Source organism: Diuraphis noxia, unplaced genomic scaffold, assembly GCF_037042655.1.
Source record: "Diuraphis noxia isolate RWA-SAM2 unplaced genomic scaffold, SU_Dnox_SAM2 contig0003, whole genome shotgun sequence".
NCBI lineage: Eukaryota > Metazoa > Arthropoda > Insecta > Hemiptera > Aphididae > Diuraphis > Diuraphis noxia.
The window spans coordinates 74,555,380-74,579,208 of NW_028301713.1; the positions used below are offsets into that span (position 1 = coordinate 74,555,380).

At 27.7% G+C, this 23,829-nt stretch overlaps 2 protein-coding genes across 5 annotated transcripts; one reads left to right on the top strand and one right to left on the bottom strand.

Moving 5' to 3' along the window:
• Window positions 1-4,171: 4,171 nt before the first annotated feature.
• LOC107164573 (ATP-binding cassette sub-family C member 4) lies at window positions 4,172-20,102 on the top strand. 4 transcript variants are annotated; one of them, XM_089222223.1, is made up of 27 exons: window positions 8,134-8,219; window positions 8,928-9,038; window positions 9,129-9,263; window positions 9,385-9,592; window positions 9,850-10,072; window positions 11,008-11,164; window positions 11,263-11,401; window positions 11,489-11,599; window positions 11,677-11,797; window positions 11,861-11,964; window positions 12,058-12,222; window positions 12,508-12,629; window positions 12,712-12,809; window positions 12,918-13,003; window positions 13,377-13,460; window positions 13,665-14,059; window positions 16,751-17,037; window positions 17,104-17,183; window positions 17,290-17,440; window positions 17,539-17,645; window positions 17,741-17,864; window positions 17,946-18,116; window positions 18,194-18,321; window positions 18,830-19,075; window positions 19,178-19,350; window positions 19,427-19,667; window positions 19,758-20,102. In XM_089222223.1, exons 1-27 carry the CDS (start codon window positions 8,143-8,145, stop codon window positions 19,803-19,805), a joined length of 4,092 nt encoding a protein of 1,363 aa, XP_089078349.1. In that variant the 5' UTR covers window positions 8,134-8,142; the 3' UTR covers window positions 19,806-20,102. The 4 variants fall into 4 exon arrangements, 3 of the variants coding, with proteins under 3 accessions (XP_089078349.1, XP_089078348.1, XP_015367921.2); XM_089222222.1 differs by having other exon boundaries at window positions 11,677-11,964; XR_016190746.1 differs by lacking the exons at window positions 19,427-19,667; window positions 19,758-20,102 and adding an exon at window positions 4,172-4,297 and having other exon boundaries at window positions 11,677-11,964; window positions 19,005-19,075; window positions 19,178-19,233.
• LOC149057753 (uncharacterized) lies at window positions 14,708-16,234 on the bottom strand. Its single transcript, XM_089222225.1, has one exon. It carries the CDS (start codon window positions 15,704-15,706, stop codon window positions 15,008-15,010), a length of 699 nt encoding a protein of 232 aa, XP_089078351.1. The 5' UTR covers window positions 15,707-16,234; the 3' UTR covers window positions 14,708-15,007.
• Window positions 20,103-23,829: the final 3,727 nt, after the last annotated feature.

The following is a 23,829-nucleotide window of genomic DNA, read 5'->3' on the forward strand; positions in this document are numbered from 1 at the left end:
TAATTATAGTTGTATTACCAATGACAACATTAATAAGTGATTTTCTTTTCTAGGTAAAAGGAATTACCGTAAATATTAGCCAAGAAGATATTTAGTTTTGACAAAATAAAAGTTAGCTTACGTTTTTATTATTATCCTATTTTTATTCTAAAAATAATTTGAACTACAAAAATTGTCTGTTCGTACGGAATACTTGAAATGTAATCTTATATCAATTTGAACATTTTAGGAAAACTCACGAGTATTCATTTTTTTAAATGACAATTAAAATAATATAAAGTAAAATGTTTTGTACGATCTATTAACATTTTTCTGCTGATTTATTTTTTTTAATTTGCTTTTTATTATAAAATAATTATAGCAAATTTCTGCTGAATTCAAACAATTTTTTCAGAGTCAAAATCAGACAACGTTAACTTACTTTAATTTTGTCAAAGAATAGATAAGTTGTCGTAAAATTCGTAATTCCGATGAATTATATATTATTAATAATTTGTTATTAAGTTATTGATATGAACATACACTTACTAGAGTGGTTCCCACATGGCCACACTAATAATAATTAAAAACTAACAGATCCTGGGCGGCTTAGATGAGATTAGAAATTGCCTAAATGTTGTCCCTTAAATAATAGCCGTAGCTTGAGTAGTCGCTTAACCCCTTTACATCGTCAATACTCGATATTTCTATACAAAATAAATAAAAAATAATTTCGTTTAAATTAGAATTAGAAAATAAATAACGTGCAATGGTATTAACCGGGAACTAACAATAATACCTACCTAGGTAAGCCCAGAGAAGATTTTTATTTTTAATGAAAATTAACTAATACCTACTATCTGACAATAGTGTCATACACTCGTATATACCTATCAAGAAAGTTTTTAAAGTAGTAAATGCAGATAGGAAAAAAAGAGATGAAACTTAAAATTACTATTTACTTGATTGCGTTACTCCTACAATTAGGGTACTATTAATGGGCGGTGGTAAACTTTACTACCGATTGTATGGTAAAGTCTCCCGATTTTTAAAACTAGTAAACTCTCCCGGGTAAATATTATGTTTACCTGAAAGAAATGTGCGAACTCTCCCAAGTTATTTTAAATGTTACTCTATGAATTGGCTACACTGCAGAGATTGTCATTATAATTTTTATTATGAATTGTATTACCGTATTTAATCTGTATTTATCTTGTGTTAACCTGAATTTGTCATTTAAATATTATTAATTACCGTTAGAGTATTTTTAATTAAAATATTTAAAACGATATCGACTATAATGGCTCAACCAATATTCTTACTGTGTAAAACGAATAATACCACATGCTCCCCAACTAGCTTAGTAGTACTGAAGTAGACCTGGGAGAGTTTACATGTTCTCTTCAGTGTTGGTGAGTTGCGGCCCAAACCCTAAATAACGTACGAGTTGCGGCCATACAATAATGTATATATATATATTATATACTACATGTTTATATATAGTTATAGTATATAAACATCACAATATTATGTAGGTATTTTCTAGTATAAATTGTCGTTCTTATATTAATATTGGTCGTAAAGAAAATAAAAGTATTCATAAAATTATAGAATATAATATATTAATATTAAATAATAAATAATAAAAAAAAATAAAAGTATAATAAATTGGTGTAATATATTATGATAATAATGTCCAAAAAAAATCAAAGCATTCATAATGTAAGTCATATAATATAGTACTATGGTAGATAATACGATAAAACGATCTATATTATCTTTATCATATTAATATACCTATACAAAAATATAACTTCCCATACGTATTGAACATTTCGTTTATCGTTATTCGTTTATACGGTACATAGGTAATAGGTATATAATTTAATATATATTAAATAAGTAAGGTACATATGTAATGATGATTACTCGGGCCGCAACTAATCAATACCTAAAATATTATCGGGCCGGAATTCACCGGTCTCCAACACCGGAAACGAAAGGTCGGGCCGCAACTCACCCTCAGCCGTTCTCTTCTGGTAGTACTGAACAAGACCCGGGAGAGTTTACATGTTCCCGTCAGGTAGTATTGGACTAAGCCCGGCAGAGTTTACCATCGGGAGAGTTTACATGCCATTAAAATCGGATGAGTTTACAATCGCCCGTATTAATTACTATATTACGAACATAAAAAAACATTAGTACCTACATGCTTAAAGTCTTAAACAGTTAAACAGTATTACATTTACAAACAATTAAACAACAGTTAGTTCTTAAATTGTTTAAATAAGCAAATTATTTTTTTTTTAAATCAATTAGAATTTCTAGGTACATGGAAAAGTGAAAATCAACCATGGATCATTTATTAATTTTTAATAAATTTGTATAATGAAAATGTGTACACTTACCAACACGCGGTGAGTCGTGACTTCATGAGTTACAAACGTCATAATTTATATACATACTAACCCTATAACTATATATATACCTATAGTGGATTTAGATTTTAGGAAAAAGTATACAGAGTTTATTTAATATTTTGTTGAGCATTAAAGATTGAGGAGATTATAAAATTATTCCTAATTATTTTATTGATATATTAACGTTTTATATATTAAAGGCTGGTTTTCACGCGTGTGCCGTGTACACGTCAAATGTTCAGCTATGTCCAACAACATAGTAAAGTGGTTAATCATGTGGTAACCTAACTCAACCAACCAATCACAGCAAAGGATTTGCGCGAACGTGTGTACTATGTAGTGACAACCCACCTTAAGATTACTTACGAGTTACCTACGAAAGTATATCAGGTATATTATGGTATGCCTAGACATCGATATGTGATATTTTAAAATAGTATTAAGTTAAATAAATTTACCAACATGATCACTGAACAGTGAACACGAGTTATAATCAAATCTGAATAAATACCAATTTAACATACAAATAATTATCATTGATATTCGTATACCTACTGCAATAGGTTTAAGCTACATTCCTTGTGTTTTTGTTGTTTCACTCATTGCATTTTGCATAGTACTTTATCATTTTTTCATAATTTCATCTAAGAGTTGAAAATGTAAATAAAGTTACTAGTATATAAGTATAGGTATGTAATAATATGTAGGTATGTACCTACTCACGATAATAATAGCTTTCTAGTTTTTACCTACCTATAATCAGGCACGTAGGTACATGGGGTTATCTAAGGGGTCACAAATTATGTTCTTCTTCATGAAGATACATTTCTATAAATGACCACTCACCTCTATACTGACTTTAGACGCTCTAGTAATAGTTTGTAGAATTGTAGTAGGTATTGTATTAAGAAAATAATTATTTTATTACTATTAGCTCAACATCCTTACTAGTCTTTAGAAAAAAACATCATGCGTGTGATACTCAGAATGTAGCCAGGATTTATTTTTATCTTTATTACCTATATAATATCCATGGATATTAAAGAATGGATAGGCCATTTATTTTATGCTTATCATGCGGAAACGAATATGAAAATATTTTGAGGTTATAGATGTTTTAACACAAGTATATATATATCATTATTATACATTATTTATGATAAGGCCTTTGCCAGAATGAGAATTAATATCTACATGTACCTATATATCAAAGAACACGATTCAATGGAAAGGTCCTCAGAAAATTACAGTGGGGAGCTAGACATTGTTGGTGGACCTACCTATCTCCTGGATAAATGCCTCAAACGTATTACTATTAACCTACCTTACAAAGTTAGTATTAAACAATTATTTTTAAGTTCTCATTAATTATGATTAAAACTTTTAAAACTATAATTTTCAAAACACACATAAGTTGTTATTTGCATGTATTTTCTAACCTGTTGTTAAGATATAATACATTTGTATAAAAACTATTAAGTTCATTTTAATCATACAGATATAGATAATACAGGAAAACATTTAGGTTTGTATATAAATTAAAATATAGGTTTCGCAATAAATATATATAGTATATTATACTATGTAGTATGCGCACATCCATTGTCTCATCCAACAGAGTTTTTATACTTAATAAGATTCCCACCACAATTAATTTGTATGATGCTTATGATTTTTTTGTCATTGACAATAGTCGAGGCAGTTGGCTAAATCTTTAATTTGTTTTTTAAAGTAAATTTTGATCAATTGATTGGTAGATGTTAACGTTTCTGGACTTGTTTCATTTACTTTTTAATCGGTTGTATGATATATTATTTGTATGTATTTATATATATATTTTTTTATTTTACCTTAAAAAATCACATATATGCGTTGATTGAATCAAGAAATCTACAAATGTAAGTTTTTTATTTATAAAATATTATAGGTTAAAAATGTTTAAATTATTTTTATTGTTATTTGACTTTTAAGAGGTAGGTGTATAAAATATTTACATTCAATAACCTCTATTATTCCGAACGTCCAAAATGGTTCCCCGGTCGGAATGAAAGGTATATTCGAATTGGTTTCTAGATTATTTTAAAAGCATTTTCAATTTTTTTTCTCATTTTATACACAATACACTGCCTACATAATTATATGACATAATATTTATTTATTTTTTAATTATATATATTTCGTTTATTCAATTTTGGTTTTTTCTCATCTACTTATTTAAATTTTATATGCATATGTATCCGTACATAACAATGAGAAATATGTCATATTATTACTAATATTTTTAATTTATTGTATTTATTATTTTTCCAAAGTATTAAGTTGATATTAACGAAAAAATGTACATAGGTATAATTATAAATAAACAAATCTATAGCTTTATCTTTTAAATATTTTATTATCTATGAGTACCTATTCAAGTATTGCAGGTGTTTTAAATTTTGAGCTCTTAATATTATTTGTATTGTAGGTAATACACATATTGATATACATATTTAATATAGATTAGTATAATCTTCACGTGTTATTTAAGTAGGTACTAACTTACTACTTGTACAATATTGATTTCTATAAAGCATTTATTTTATTTTAAATTTATGCCGATGCTTATAGTGGAAGATATTAAAATATCATATGACGGGTATCTTAGTTAGTTTATTATTTAATATACGTACATTATATCTTTCTTGTTTATAAACAATAATTTATCAAAAATTGCATGCAGTCCTAACTTTTTATTTTATAATTTTTTACCTGGGACATTGTATTTTGGGCAGAAATTATTATATTACTATCATATATCATTAATACAATCTATTATAATATTATTAAAACGTGAGGCGATTTCTTATGGCAGTTATATCTGAAGTTCTACCGGGCCGATTTTCACGATTTTTTTTTAAACGCAAGTATTTGGTGTGTAGATGAGTCATCTAATTAGAAAAGTCCAAAAAATTAATTATTTCAATAGTTATTGGAATTATAAAGTTTGTGAAATTGTTACCTACGTATAGCGACGCGCTTGCTTTCCGTGTGCACTTACACATCTTTACAACCCCCACTATAACTCCTACGTCTGCTGGCTGCTGCAATAATGCTGTGTCGTCGTCGGCACTGCCTGGTATATTGGTATGTAGTATATACATTTACATTGTTGTCATAACAGTGAAATAAAATCGTTGTATAATATAATATTAATATTATTTTTGAATTTAGTTTTTATTTAAAAAGGAATATCAATTAATTCCTATAGTAGGTTCCGTGGCATATTTAATATTTGGTACGTATAAGAAAAACATTGAGATATTCGATTAAGAGTTGTTAACTTAGTGATATGGTGGTAACATTTATCATTCGACCGTCAGGATGTTAATTTAGAAAAAAAACAATGACAGCATTTAAAGATAATGTCTATATTACAACATATTGCACGGTCTATTAACTCGGTGGATGGTGACAGATAGACTAACTGCTATTACAATTACAAGATATTCAAATAATTAAAAATGGTCTCCGTTTTCGTACATGGCAATAACACAAATATAAAACATAAATACATGGTATTAATAATTAAAATCACTACATTATATTTATTTATTTTGATTTTATTAATTATAAGCCCTATAGGCTATAATACAACTATAGGCATTAGCTACAGAGGCACAATCTAGGGGAACAGGGGAGCATCTAGGCAATTGCCCTCTTCATCAACATTGAACATTGGGTATAAAAAAGTTTATTTTATTCTTTGTTTATAGTTAAATTAAAATAAAACACTATAAATATAAATTTGATAGTAAAATGAAATATGTAACACACATTTTGAAAGTTGAGACATATAAGAGGTAGGATTTTTAACGCCACTTATAGCTCTATTGACTAAAGTAATATCCAAGCTCCTTGACAAATAATGGCTAATAATTATAATAATTCCGTCACTGACAACTCGCTCTTAATATTACAATTTAACGCTAATGGACTCAAAAACCATGTCCATAAACTCGAATCTGTACTTATCAACAAACGCATTGATATCGCTCTCATTTCTGAGACACATTTCACAAAATATTCGTATATGTCCATATTCCTGGCTATACATTAATTAAAACAAATCATCCAGATAACACAGCGCACGGTGGTGCTGCTATTTTTGTTAATCCACTATAGAATTTTATTCCTTGCCTAGTTTTTCACAAGCTTATCTCCAATCCTGTGCTATTAAAGTAAAAAAAAAAAATACACCACTCACTATTGCTGCCATATACTCTCCCCCTAAACATATCGTTATTCGTTACTAATATACAATTCTCTGACTATTTTAGCACATTTAATAATCACTTTATTATAGGCGGTGAGATAGGCGCTAAGAAATAATCCTTGAACGATTAATTCTAAAACGTATTATACCCATCATTACTGAAAAGAATATTCTTCCAAATACCCAATTCGGGTTTCGAACGTCTCACTCAACCATACACCAATTACACAGAGTCGTAGATGCCATATCGTATTCCCTGGAAAAAAAACTTTATTGTAATTGTGTTTTCCTAGACATTTCACAAGCCTTCGATAGGGTGTGGCACGATGGCCTTTTATATAAACTTAAGAAATTCCTTCCACCCACTTACTACCTACTCATCGAATCCTATCTAACGGATCGAAATTTTCAAGTTCGCTACAGTTCCGCTCTTTCTGATATAGCTCCTATAAAGGCTGGCGTACCTCAAGGTGGTATCTTATCTCCAATTCTTTATAATATCTTTGCTTCTGACCAACCTACTACCACCAATACATAAGTAGCTGACTACGCTGATGACAAAGCGTTAATATCCATCAACAAAGATCCAATCATAGCATCAATAAACCTACAAACTCACCTTAATGCTATGGAAAAATGGTTCACAAAATGGCGGTTTAAAGTTAACCAGAATAGGTCAGTTCACACAACATTTACCCTCAGACATACTCCTTGTCCTGGTGTAGTTCTATACGGCCTTCCGATTCCCTACTCTTCAAAAATCAAATACCTCGGCCTTATTCTTGATCAAAGATTAACGTGGGCTCATCACATCAGAACTAAAAGATTAGCTTTGAATCATCGACTCCGCTTACTTAAACCTATACTATGCAATAATAAATACACACCCACTAAAACTAAGCTTTTTATACACAAAACTCTATTAAAACCATTATGGACCTACGGCCTTCAACTTAGGGGCAATGCGAAAAAGACAAATATTCAAAAAATCCAAACCTTTCAAAATATTGCACTTAGAAAACTGATGAATGCTCCGCCCTATGTTTCAAATCATACACTACACACTGACTTAAAACTCAAAACAATTAATGAGGAAGCAAAAATATTTTATAAAAGATTCCATTGCCGCCTAAATAATCATCCAAATCAACTTGTAAAAAACTTGACCACTCCCACGATACCTGGAAATCCTCCGAGGCGTTTGAAGCGTAAGTGGTGCCGTGATTTCTTAAATTAAATTAATTACAAAAAAAAAAAGGATTTTTAACGGGCTACGAAGTGCACGGGTTCAGCTAGTATTATCATAAACATCGTATATTCATATAGGGCATATGTAGTATAAATACCTAGATAATAATATTAATAAAATAATTGCGATATTATTGTCTTATAAGTTATAATAATAGATAATAATTTTTTTTTTAAATATGTAAGACTGCAATAATCATATATATACAATAAATATTTTTATAATTTTAGATCATAAATATGGATACAACTTTCAAAGAAGAAAAACCATCGAATCCAAGAGCTCAAGCTAATATTTTTGAAATTATTACTTTTAGGTAAATTAGTTACATTTTGTTATGAATAACAATTATTAATGCATAAGGTAGGTAAAAATAATTAAAATACTATTGATATAACATAATAATATAACCTACCTAGGACTGAGATATTACTATATTTAGGTATTGTGGTGAAGGTGGTGTAGGTTAATTATTAAAAGTAACTATTTTTTTAAAACAATATATTAAAAATTACTGTTGGATGAGCATGAAATTCTGAAAGTAAATTAAAATTAGTAAACAACTAGTTTTAACTATGATAATCTATATTCTATTGGTACTTACCAGATAATAAAATAGATATTATATAGAATTATGTGCTTTTATCTCACTGTTAATACTAAAGGTACTAAGTAAAAATCAGTTGCCCTTTTGTGTTATTTTAAAAACTATGCAATTTGCGCTTTTGGAATAGTATAGGTACCATTGAATTTTATACTTTTCTTACTGAATGTATTTTCAAAACTATTATGGTCAATTTAAATAATATTGAAACTTTTTTTTTTGCTTTGACTAAGTATGTTACGAATTTACAATGTATTTGTTAGTTACCAAGAATTTTTTATAACAATGACAAAACCTCTAAATATGTAAAATGTAAATTAATGCTATTGCTACATATTACACACCGTGTTATTTTAAGTATTAATGATATATTAACTATAATAATATAATGTTATATATATATGTACATTTATTTTTTAGTTGGATCTTAAAACTCATTAAAAAAGGATTGGAAAAAGAATTAGATTTAATCGATTTGTACACAATTTTGGAAAATGATTCATCTGAATTGTTGGGAAGCAAATTAGAAAAGTAAATTATACGTCATGCATGTAACGAGTTCAAATATAAACTGGCAACTGTATATATATATATAATATGCTTATTTGAATTTTTTGCAAGGTTATGGAAAAAGGAATTGATAAATTCAAAAGAGAAAAACCAACTTCCGAGTTTTTTGAGAACACTAAATAAAATGTTTGGAGCAAAGTTTCTTTGTACAGGAATTCTAATAACAATACTTGAAATTTTTTGTAGGTAGGTAAAATTTAGATATATCGTATGCATAATAATTGTATTATTATATAGCTATAGATTTGGTATACAATTGATTCATTATACATAGAACCTTTTTTTTATGTATATTTTATATGTATAGCATTGGTATATCGACTATTATTGGAAAACTAGTAGAACATTTTGAAACTAATAAATCAGTTAATCAAAGCCCAGATGGAATTTATTTAGCATTTGGCTTAATAACAGTTTTATTAATGAAGTCAATTTCTTATAATGTTTACGATATGAGAATATCTCATACCGCAATGAAAATTCGTGTTGCGACTTGCAATGTTATTTACAAAAAGGTACATTTTAATTTTCAAATTCTTTTTTTTTTTTTTTTTTTTTTTTAATTTTTTTTTTTTTTTATTCAAAAACAATCTGTACAACAAGCACATTTGACATTTTAATTTTCAAATTCTTAAACAATAAACATGCGATATAAATTATTCAATTGTTAGTTTAGTTATAACTTATAAGAAATATAAGTAAAAATATTACAATATATATAATATATATTTATAATTTTATAATAAATTATTATTATGATTATTATTTTTAGTCGCTACGACTCAAATCTAATTCTTACGATAAGGCTTCGGCTGGTAAAATAATAAATCTTATGTCTAACGACGTAAATCGATTTGATATATCACTTTTGTACGTGCCTTTTCTATGGATTGGTCCTATAGAAACAATCGTAGTGACATATTTTTTATGGCAAGAAGTTGGCGTGTCAATAGTATTTGGTGTTGCAACTTTGCTAATTTTTATACCATTACAAAGTTAGTAGATAAAATATATCTATCCTATATAAATTTAAATTATATTATCATATTACCCCTACATAATTTCCATAAAATATGTTGTCGAAGAAAATCGAAGCTCCATTCTGTCCCAAAACACGCGCGATAACAGACACAACAAAAAAATACACATTAATGCATTCATAGCTCCGCTCAGAATCTAATTTATGTATTTATACTAACTATGTATATTTATGTATATACTTATTTTATAATGATACATTTATAAAATTATTAATATATATTTGTAAAGATATCGAGTTTATTAATTATACCAAAAGTTCTTAACCGGTTTTCGGTGGACTTGGTTTAAGATTTCAGCCAAAATTTTAAAATCAACAGAAAAAGTCTATGAAGTATAGGCAAATTAAATTTTTAGTTTCATTGTCCTAACATTTAAACATTTGTGGACTTCTAAAACTCAAAAGTAAAAGTCATGTATAACTGTATAATAATTTTAGGTTTCGTTGGTTTATTTTCGTACTGGAAAACGTAATAGTCATCTGGCTCAAATATCTCAAATAAAGTACCTATTCTATTTCAAATTGTTAAATTTATTCCTTATTTTACAGCTGTGTTTCGCATAAATCTTATAAAATGTAAAGAGTTCCATCATTTGAAAAAGGTTAAGAACCACTAGAGTATACTTATACCTATCTATAACTCTACTATTTATTAGTCATCGCTCTTATTTTTCGGGAGAAAAACTGTGATGCACCTATACACCATCAAAAATTAATATTTAAATGTTTTTCAACTTTGGTTAAAAATTATTGTTCATAGCATGGAAGTCATATTAACTATAGTAATTTATTTAAACCGATTGATTCTATAAGTTCAAATGTGTACTAAAAATTAAAGTATACCAAATTGCTTTGCAATTAAAAATAATTATTTTGTTTGACATATTTAAGTATGGCTGGGATCAAAAACGTCTGAAATTCGATTACAAACAGCCGAAAGGACGGACAAACGAGTACATTTAATGAATGAAATAATTTCAGGTTTACAAGTGATAAAAATGTACACTTGGGAACCATTTTTTAATAACCTTATTAAGTATTCTAGAAAGTAAGAAATTATTACGAGTACATAATATAATATATAAGTTCCTAATAAATGTAGACGAATTTAAACATAAATAAATACGATGGTTTATTATATTCTAGGAAAGAAATGAACAAAATTATAGAATCAGATTACATCAAAGGAATTTTGTCATCGTTTTTTCTATTTAACACGAGAATTGCATTATTTGTAAATATATTAACATACATATTATTTGGAAATAATATAACCACCTCAAAAGTAATACTTTAGTTTCAATAGCTTATTATATTATTGTATTTTCAACTTTCAAATAAAATTTGTTTAATAATTTTATATTGGATTTAGGTTTTTGTAATTATGTCGTATTATAATATTTTACGAGGAACATTGTTTGTAACCTTTCCACCAGGCGTTGGTCTAACTGCTGAATTACTAGTGTCAATAAAACGAATTGAGGTGCACATGGATTTATTTGTAGATAATAATATCTAATACTACTGACCGTATACTAAAAAAATCAAATCATTTTTTAGGATTTTCTTTTATACGAAGAAACTGATAAACAAGCAACAAACCAAATAAAACCAACAACAGATCTACCAACAGATGTTTGTAGTAAAACAATAAACGACAATATAGTGTCAAATAACATAAGTAATGAGAACGATATTGCAGTAAAATTAAGTAATTTCAGCATAGTCATTTCGAATGCTTCAGCCAAGTGGACAGATGCTCAAATTGACAATACCTTAGAAAATATAAATTTAACTGTAACGCCCGGTCGATTGGTCGCAATAATTGGTCCAGTAGGAGCAGGAAAAGTATATTTATTATATTCAATGCATAAGTTATCTTAGGCGATGTGATTAATAAAATATATTATATCGTAACGATCTGTTTTTTTTTTGTCGTAGAGTTCATTGATACAAGCAATTTTACAAGAACTACCACTTATAGATGGGAGTATTTCTGTGCGTGGTGTAGTATCATACGCATCACAAGAACCATGGTTATTTTCAGGTTCTGTTAAACAAAATATTATTTTTGGTTCACCAATGGACAATCAACGTTATAAAAAAGTAAGTGATTTTTATATTTTACATTAAAAAAATTTGAATCTATAAACTTTATAGATCACACATTTTTACGTTTTATATACAAACGACAATATTCTTTATTTCACTGTTACACTATGTCAAGTACTTTAATTAATATAAATTGTAAAATTTACCAATAATTACTATGCAAGTCGGTTTATCTTATGGGGGGCGAGGGGACCGTCCCCTCCGCTCTCCCCACAGGGACATCACTGGTTACATGTACCCTTTGCACCTATAATTTGCATCATTGGATTATGGATTTAGGTAATAGACGTATGTGCATTGAAAACAGATTTTGAGCAATTTCGGTATGGTGATCAGACGGTTATAGGAGAAAGAGGATTGTCTCTCAGTGGTGGACAAAGAGCAAGAATAAATTTAGCTAGGTGATAATCTTGACACGCTTTATCTTAATGATTTTATGAACTCATTTTTATTATTATAACATTTTGTAATAATTTACGCCAGAGCCATATACAAACAAGCGGATGTTTATTTATTGGATGATCCTCTATCAGCGGTGGATACTCGTGTTGGCAAGCATTTGTTTGAAAAATGTATTAAAGGTAGGTATATAAATATTATGTTGTATTATTGCCCTTGTATTTTAAAATTGTAATTATATTTCATTTAAAATAGTATTGATCTATATCTGTTATTATTTTTATTTAAAGAGTATCTCAAAGAAAAGACTTGTATACTAATAACCCATCAAATACAACACTTGATTGCTGTAGATCAAATTGTTTTAATGGAAAACGTAAGCATAATAATACATAATATAATCTTATGCTATATAATTATTTGTTTAATATACCGAGTAATTTATTTAACTTAAGACGCTTATTATATTTAAAAACTACAAAGGTTTTGAAAATATTTTTTTTTCAATTGCTTAACATTTTTTTTAAATTTTCCTATAAGTTATAACATTAGGTATAACTTTATGTTATAACTTATAACTTATAACTCATATAACAGGGGTAGCCAACATGAATAAGTTCACGAGTCACATGGATAAATACTAAATACAATGATATCAAGAGCCAAAATGCTTAAAAACACACTTCATAATTTTTATAATTTTATGTATTTTAACATAAATAAGTAAATATTGGTTTTCTTTTTAATAGGACGCGAGTCGCAACTCAGCCACCCGTCATATACTATTATACAATACTTATCCAACATTTATTAAAATATGCCGAATTTTAAATGTACGAAGCTATTAAAAAGAGTAAAAATCTTAAAAATTTATGAAGATAAAAAACAGTAGAAAAAATGTTTTTTATTGACTTAAAATTAGTATTTAATTAAAATAAATATTATCTAGATTTTAGCGTTTTATGAAATAATAATAGGTGTTATATGTTAGATGAATTACCCAGTAAGTTTTGATTATAATTTTTTTTTAACCTCAGGCAAAAGTTACAATGGAGGGTTCATATCAAGAACTTCAAAGCTCTGGTTTAGACTTTACGAAATTGTTGGAATCTTCAACGAAAACTGAAGTTTTAACTGACAATGAGTATAAAAGTGAAAAATCCACTGTCGATAGTTCTAAAATACATTCCACACATACTGCACAAAAGTTGATCGTCTCCAATGGTGCGTCGTCTGTCAAAGAAACCGAGATCAGTAATGTACATGTCCAACCGGTTAACACGGAAACGTGTTCTTCGGGGAATGTCGGATTTAATATCTATTCATCGTATGTTTTCGCTGGTGGTCGTTTTTGCAAAGTATTAAGTCTATTTTCAGTGTGCATTTTAACTCAAGTACTTGTATCTGGCAGTGATTACTGGATAACATATTGGTAATGTCAAATATGTACCTATTTATAACTGTTTAAAAAAAAAATTTTGATATTGTTGATGTATAAAATATCATAAACCTGAAGTGATCAGTGTCATGTTAACGTATGGCTCTGGTGGTCAGATTTTAAATTGTTACTTTTTTCTATACCTTTCTAGGGTGAACAGACCAGTTATTGAACAGTTAAGGATTTGTTTGCAATAAAAATGCATTCATAATTAGGTTTTTAGCATCACATTTACACATTTTAGATTTTAAGATTGGTACAACTGTTTATTATAAAGCTAACATTGATAAAACCATATAAGATCAATTTACTATTAAGCATATTAGTTTAATTGAAAAAATAAGTGAAATCCTAGTGATTGAACATACTATACTAGTCTATGAACACTTCAAACCCAGTGTATGAACACCATATTATTACTCTGTGGAACACCTACAAATATTTTATTAAATAATTTGTATTTAATAAATACTTATATATAATTCATATATATAATTAATAATATAATTCATAAATAAAATGTAGTTCCTTTATTAAAAAATAACACATAATTTAAAAACATTTATACCTAATTACAAACATAGTAACAGGATTATAATAACAATTTTAAAACAAACATAACTTATGATTCAAGTAAATGTATTAGTGACAACCAACTTGGTAACTATTAAAATAAATATCTGTGTAGGTAGGAAAGTAACAATGTTACAACTATATATAACAGTTGTATATTAAGTATTTAAAAATTAACAATTGTAAGTAAAGTAAAACAATTTTAAACAAACATAACTTATGACTTAAATAAATGTATTAGTGAAAATCAACTTGGTAACTATTAAAATAAATATCTGTGTAGGTAGGAATGTAACAATGTTACAACTATATATAACAGTTGTATATTAAGCATTTAAAAATTAACAATTGTAAGTAAAAAAAAAAAACTTAACGGCAGTATTCACAAATATAAGCAACTGTATTTTTAGAACCAGCACAGAGTTCATGGGCCCATTCAGCACATCCACAACATCTGATCCATGGCTCACCACTTTTTGACAAAGTGTAAGGTTCCTTACAGTACAAACATGTGGCATCATCTTCAGACCTCATAATTATATTCAATCGTGGTTTAATTTTTTTTGCACTATTTGATTTTTTTGGTTCCTGTTTTTTTGTGGTTTTTTTGACATCTTTAAGACCTTTTTCTTTTTTTATTTCCTCTCTACGTTTTCGTTTTTGTGTTAATTCTTCTTCTTTTTTAAGTTTTTCTTGTTCTTTACTGGCATGATATTCCCTCCACTTAATTGCTGTAACAGCAAATGGTAATTTTACATGACTTCTATTTTGTTTCTTTTTTGTGTCAGGCTTTGGCCAAAACAAATGTTTGCTCCATGATTCTTCAATTGTTGCAGGACTTAAATTAGATTTATTTACACTTACTGCTTTTTGAATGGTTTCATTTGGACACTTATCAACTATATTAACTTCTATAACTCCCTCACTTATTACATTATCAGTCTTTTTAACACTACAATCTATTATATTTTTAGGTTCTATTTCAATATCACATAATACAGTTTCATTCATATTATTTTCAGTCTCATCAGTTTCAAACATATCAGTCTCATTCACAGTTTCAAACATATTTATAAACCATAATTATAAATTTGACTATCATTGGTAATATTTTAATATACTCTATTTAATGCTGTATAATATTTTTGTAAGTCCACACTTAAATATTGACAATATATTTTGTAGAATATATTAATATATATTATATATATTATTATTAGGTAGGTATCGAGGTAACTAATGCAATAAAAAATGTGTACTATAATTTTTTTTAATATTAATATACCTGTTCAATCACTGGATTAAATTATATTTAAGCAATACCAATAATTGAACATGTGTTCAATTACTAGGTTTTGTTAAATTTTAGTAACTAGTAATTGAACACATACATAACTAGTCAAGATAAGGACTTTTTTTAAATTTTTAAGCAAGAAAATGATACAAATTTAGGTATTTAACATATCCAAACAAATAATAACCATATACAATGAATATTCTATTAGTTATTCAGTTCCCACAGAAAGTAATTTAGAGTACTTACTTAAACAAATTTGGCCCTAACACACGCAATTTTGATTACAGTGATTTTGTATATTTATCATTTTTTTGTTATCACATCTTAACTATTAAATCTTGGTTATACAGTATGACCACTATGTCTAATATTGAAAACAAAAATTATTTATTAAATAAGATATCTAGTTTTCTTAATTTTAAAGCATTTGTTGACGTTGTTCAATTACTGGAGGGTGTTCAATAACTGGTCTGTTCACCCTACCCATAACAAATACAAATATAAAACTAGTGTTTCTACATTATTACAATATTCTAATTTTATACACCCATACACACATATTTAAACCTACTTTATACTTTATTACTACACTGACACGATATCGGTTCAAGAGTAATATGATTGTATATGTAACATTGGTATTACTACCAACACGACTAAAGTTACAAAAATAAGACAAGTCTTCTTAACAATAATTATAAAAATTAAACAGCTACAAAAATTAACCATCCGGGAAAAATTCTTCATTCCCTAACCACAACTATCTTAACGGTACTGCAAGACGTAATATCATGTGATTTATTATTTGTCCTCAGGGTTGATCTAGAAGATCATTATTTTCGTGTTACTGAACTAACCATAGCTACTGATAACGTTACGTCTACAACAATTCCTCCAAGTGACAAATTAATGTCATGGATTGTATCGAGGGAAACTTGTGTCATCGTATTTGCAATACTTACAATCTTAATTATCATATTTGCCTTTGTCGAGTTGGCTCTGCTGGTATCTATATGCACCTCAGCATCTTCAAATTTACATAATCAAATGTTCAATTCAATTACAAGAGCAACAATGAGCTTTTTGAATAAAAATCCATCAGGTATATATTAAAATCTTTTTTGTTTTTTGTTTCCAATGACATTTTAATCACACGCTTCAATAATAGGTCGAATTCTTAATCGTTTTTCAAAAGACATAGGAGTTATCGATGAAATGTTGCCTCCAATATTCATTGATGTTGTACAAGTAAAATATATTATAAATTGTTATTTTTCTATCTATATACTTTAGGTACTTACTCAATATAATTCAATGTATATCATGATACAACATTTAATTTTAATTTTATTAGATTGGATTGATGGTGTTAGGTATACTAATAGTGGTGGGAATTGTCAATGCCTATTTAATTCTACCAACATTAGCTGTAGTAGTAATTTTTTTCAAAATGAGAAAAATGTACATGAAAACCACTCGTAATGTTAAACGTCTAGAAGGAGTCGGTAAGTTTTGTAAACGTTTTAAATTGCATTAAACATTATTAATTTATGAACTAATCTTTAACCATTTCGGTACAATACTTTGCAAATCACCAATTTAGCACGAAGTCCTATGTTTACCCATGTCAATTCCTCACTGCAAGGATTGGCAACAATAAGAGCATTTGAAGTAGAACAAATACTTTTCCAAGAGTTTTCGAGCCATCAAGTAAGAATCTATCGATTATGTAAAATACCCTATACTCACTGAAGTTCGAGTATACAATTTTTACCAATTATATTGTAATATTATAAAAATTCTAGGATTTACATTCTTCAGCTTGGTATTTATATATGAGTTTAAGTAGAGCATTTGGGCTTTGGTTAGATCTTGTTTGCATTTTTTATACAAGTCTTGTAATGTTTTTCTTCATATTGATTGTTAATGGTAAGTATTTAGTAATAATGAAATTTAAGTCATCGTATAAGTAATTGATTTTATTAATATTTAAGAATTATATTATTCCAGATACACATGGAGGCAACGTTGGTCTAGCTATCACACAAGCAATCGGATTAGCTGGCATGTTTCAATGGGTAGTAAGACTGTCTGCGGAATTAGAAAATCAAATGACATCTGTTGAAAGAGTTCTAGAATATACAAATGTACCTCAAGAATCAGCTTTTGAGTCAGCTCCAAGTAATAGCTGTCAAAATTGCCTTGCAATACATTTTTACTGAAAAAAACGTATTTTATTTTTCATAACAATTTTTTAGACAAAAAACCACCCAAAGAATGGCCAAATAAAGGAAAAATTATATTTAACAAATTATATCTGCGTTATGACCCAGAAACACCATTTGTTTTGAAAAATATCACTGTTACAATTGAGGCTACGGAAAAAGTATTAACTATTTTTTAATTAAATTATTTTATAATATTGAAATATCAATATAAACCATTTAAACTTTTGTCTAGAAGATAGCGAAGCAATAACAAGGTATTCTTTAAAAATGTATTATAAATACATTTATTAATATTAAAAATGAAGTACCTAATTAGTATTTAATACAGTTATGCTCTATTGTATTGTAAAGAAACTTTGAGTTAAATATGACGCAATAATATTTTTACTTAATATTTATATAGTTAATAATACAGGTAAATTCTCACATATTAAGAATTGACAGCTATGAACTAATAGTAGTAATAATACATTAAAGATTTTAAAATGATTTTAATTCTCATTAAATGTAAGTCCTCTCACGCAATTATGAGAGTCTCCTAATTACACATAGTGTTACTATAAGTACATCGTCTTAATACTCGGATACTCATATTATTAAATTATAGTATGATAACTACTGAGTAATACATTTTTAAATTACTGTTAATGGTGTCGTATTTTTTAGATAGGTATTGTTGGAAGGACTGGTGCTGGTAAATCATCTTTGATTGGAGCACTATTTAGGTTAGCTCTAAACGAGGGTAGCATCATTATTGATGGTATAGAAATACATGAATTGGGATTACATGACTTGCGATCTAATGTGTCCATCATTCCTCAAGAACCAGTTTTGTTTTCAGGAACAATGAGAAAAAACTTAGATCCATTCGAAGAATACCCAGATCATGTTCTTTGGAAAGCTTTAGATGAAGTAAGTACATAGTTTAATAATTATCAAGCACATAACTATACAAGACATAACGACACTAAGTATCTACTAATTGTGAAAATTATTTAATATTATTATTTTTAGGTGGAACTTAAGGATGTTGTGGAAGATTTATCTGATGGACTGAACTCAAAAATATCCGAAGGTGGATCTAATTTGAGTGTTGGTCAAAGACAATTAGTATGCTTGGCTAGAGCTATTGTACGAAATAATAAAATCCTTGTGTTAGATGAAGCCACTGCCAATGTGGATCCACAGTAAAAAAAATATAAAATTAATATTTCCATAACATATAATACTTTTATGAAATATTTTGTGTTTTTTAATTTTTAGAACTGATAGTTTGATACAAAATACCATCAGAAATAAGTTTCAAACATGTACAGTATTAACGATTGCTCATCGTTTGAACACTGTTATGGATGCTGACAAGATACTTGTAATGGACGCTGGTACAATAGTTGAATTCAACCACCCATATACGTTGTTGAAAAACAAAAATGGATATTTGTACAAAATGGTAGAACAAACAGGCCCAAATAACGCAAAATTTTTGCATAGTGTTGCAGCCGAGGTATAATAAATTATACTCCATTATAGCTTATTTTTACATTATATTAATATATTATAATATATTATAATTTGTAAAAATTGTTTTTTTAAGAGTTTTAATAGACAGCAGTATGCAGATGTCAACAGATTCTCAAATTAAAATATATCCCGGCGAAGAAACAAATGAAGGTAGTACAATCATAAATATTCCTTGAAATATATATATTTATATATTATATATATTATATTGTATTATGAGGTTTCTTTATTATTTTGTATTGTAGGTATTTAAAAATAGAATTTTAAAAGTATTTTTGATTTAATTATAGTTGTTAGTTAAAATTGATGTTGATTGTAAATTAGTTGTTACTTGTTAGTGTTATTAAAAAAATTAATAATCTTTGGATTACCTAAAACCTATTGTTATACTTAAATAAAAATTGATCAATGCTTAGAAGACTCTATTTATGATACCAATAATGAAATATTATTATTATTATTTGAAAATGAGGTTTTAAAAACCTATAGTTAATCTGAACTAAGCAAAAGTGAACAAAAACAAAATAAGTGGAAAGTGGTTTTGTTATCAAAAGGTAAATTATTTTTAAAAGTTAAAAAATTTAAATTATAACTATAACTATAAAATTATGTAGACATGTAGTTATACGTGTAGGGGAGACTGCTGTAATTTATAAACATTTATCAAAGTGAAAGAAATATGTTAAATACAATAATATAAAGAACAACAAAAATACTGCAGTTTAGTTTTATTTATAATAAAAATAAAAATAATTATAATAAAATACCTACATCGTTAAAAATTAAGGGAAGAAGTATTTAGTATTAAGGCAAAATTATGATCAAATAAAGTCAGTACAGTGAAACCTCCTTTAACAGACATCTCTCAATAGTGGACACCTCCAAATAACGGACGGAATTTCGGGTACGGTGAAATCTGTACTTACTGTATATCCCCTATTAATTGCGGGCACTTCCAAATAGCGGACGACGTTTAAGCGACCGGTATTTAGAGGTTTCACTGTATTGAGAATAAAAACAAATAATACCACCATCATATACGAGTAGGTACGAGGTTTACCTAAATTCCTACTAGGTAAATCGAATATTAACATAATATGATATTTCGAATAAAATATGAGACCACAATTTTTTTCCCGTCTGAATAATGCAGGTACAGTATGCTCTATACACGTTGGTATATTATGTCATATATTTCTATATTGTATTTATACATTGTATTGCGAAGTCTTGAGCAGTGTGCGTGTCAGCGTTTACGGCCTATCTATACGACTGTACGCGTATAAATCATATTTAATTGCAAACTGACAAGTACACACGTTTACTTTCATCACACTAAAACGTCGTTTTTCCGGTTGTTATAGTTTCGAATTTTTGTGTGTACACCTTTTATAATGTTATTATATTATATGTATAGGTAGATACTCTGGTCACGGTCCAAGGTCATTTTTTTGAAGCCTTAAATTTGTCGTGAATAAAAAATTAAAAAACACACATAACAACCTAAACAATATTATGATTAGGTATATAATATATATATATAGATATAGTTTTTATAATGCAAATTTTTGGTAATATCATATATACGTCTTACATGTACGATTTATAGCATGGTTTAGTGACAGTGACTTGAATATAATATAGATACCCGCTAAATGTTAACGACCGATAAATATATTATAATATTTTACATTTAATGTTTTACCTATATAGAAAACTGTAAGGTATTACGATTCATAATCGGATAATAATTTATAATAACTATTAATTCTTGATGCATTATTTACTATTTATTTCATTTACTGTTGATTTTTGTATAGGTTATGCAAAGCTAATCAATGTATTAAAAAAAATTGTGCCTACCTATTACACCTAGTCCCAATATGATGGTGAATTAGGATATTATAGGTGTATAATATATATACTTATGTCATATTTTATTCTTACAAATAAATCGTTGTACATTGAAATTTTTAGTTATTTAAGTTCCAACTTATATTACACAGAAAATGTATATTCAGTGGATAACATTTTAGCCTGGGACAGGAATTTTCAACTTACTCCACTCAATTGGGTCGAATATATAATAAGTATGCTTAGAAAGAGGTGAAAAATATTTTTTTCTTCAAATTCCTGTCTATAATATAATTTATTTTAGTAATAAAAATAATCGTTCATCTTTTCTACTAAAATTTTCAATTGTCTATTCTCCATCATCCCATATCACCGATAACATTTTTCAGTTTTCACCAAATGAGATAATGTTTACCTGTTTACTTTTTCTTCAAACCTAAAAGTGTCATTTCAATATAGAAATTCAATTTTTGTGCTGATATACCTACTGAAATATAAAATACCTATACCTAACGTTTTCAAACTTAAAATATTTATACTTGAATACTTGATACTAAAGTTGATAGAGAAATTTGAAAAACAGATTATGCCGTAAGTCTTGGTTAAAAATGTGTTTCAATTGCAAGTGAAATTAATAATTAATTTTTATTTATTTATTTTCGCATTTTTCGGCTGTTTTTAAACAATTTTACTCATTTATACCTCAGTCGGCGATAATCAAATGTGACACGTTAGTAGCTTTCGTATATATGATTGATACATGTATAATGTGGTATTATTCATGTATATATTTATAATATATAGTCGGATGTGGGTGCAGACTATAGATAATAGAAATATTATATATCATATCATATATACCTTCTTTGTATCAGGGTTGTAGCTAGGAATTTTATATGGGGAGGGTCCATACTTTTTTCATACTCTTAAAGGAAATTCCTGGTAACCACATAGTAAAAAATTCAATGATTGGAATTAATTTGTTTCTATATTTTTTTTTATTATTTAAACTCTTATCAATTATCATGATGCATTATAGGCACTATATCAATACACCTTGGGCACTATAGTATACATTTACTTTAATATTATATATATTAAGTATTTATTCAGTTAAGAAAAAATTGATTTAAAAAATTAACATTTTAAATTTTAGAATATAATAGACATTTTTACATTTCATATTTTGCTAAAGGGGATTTGAACCCCCTAAACCCTCTCCGGAGCTATGGTCCATATGTGTATGATAAAAATCAAAACGAAATTTCTCAAAAACCGGTGACTCGTACGTATGGGTATGGCTACATTATATTATTGTAATCCACGTACAGTCGCCGCCTGCACATTCGCTCATACACGTACCTATTACACATTAAAATATTATTGTGTTGTATTGCACCGAGATAGAGGGAGAGAAAGAAATGATCCGCCACTTTTAACGCGTGTGTAACCTAAAAACGGTTGTATATTATATTGGTTATTGGCATATGGACCACCACAAAATCGCAGTTTATTATATGGGTAGGTACACTATTGTGTGTTTACAGCGTTATCCTAAAATAATAGTCGTGTACCGTTTATTTTGAATGCAATCAATAGCCAATCATATACCATTATTTGGCACACGTTGCATTTATAAAGAAATTCCTAAAAATAGTATATAGTACATTATACCAACTGATAGTTACCTATATAATAATATATTTGCACACAATGCATATATATATATATATGTAATATAATAACGGAAATTCTATAATAATTTACGTATATTATGTTGTGTCATGTACACCCGACTACCCGAATAAATATTATTTGAAAAAATATTACGCACATTATTATTATTATTGTTATACATATTTTATCCATACGAATAAATGTAAATTTTTTCGACTGCACCGAATTATAAGCATAATATCTACAGCGTATCTGTTCCGGAACACCGGAGCCGGATAATACACTTAGATCAATAGTGTAGTGTATAACATACTATAAATACCTATCACATAATATTCTATACATAAAGTGGACAGTCTACACACGACTGGCCTTTAAGATTTTTTTTTTTAATATCCATTATTTATTCATTAACAGTAGTAACTGTTAAGCATTACGATAAGTTTTGTACCGAATAAGATTACATAATGTTGTATAATATATAATATACATAATACTATAATATGGCGATCATAACGATGATTGTAAACGATCTAGCCCTATCCACTGCATAGGCAGTGTGTTGGTGTTCAGAAAAGTGGAATTCCAGGAACTAAGCCTTCGAGTTAGATTTT

Excerpts from the sequence above, each read along its gene's own strand:
- LOC107164573 (XM_089222222.1), top strand. The coding sequence starts at position 8,143 with ATGGATACAACTTTCAAAGAAGAAAAACCATCGAATCCAAGAGCTCAA. Across the intron at positions 11,965-12,057 it reads GTCCAGTAGGAGCAGGAAAA|AGTTCATTGATACAAGCAAT; the intron begins GTATATTTATTA and ends TTTTTGTCGTAG. Across the intron at positions 14,060-16,750 it reads GATTACTGGATAACATATTG|GGTTGATCTAGAAGATCATT; the intron begins GTAATGTCAAAT and ends ATTTGTCCTCAG.
- LOC149057753 (XM_089222225.1), bottom strand. The coding sequence starts at position 15,706 with ATGTTTGAAACTGTGAATGAGACTGATATGTTTGAAACTGATGAGACT.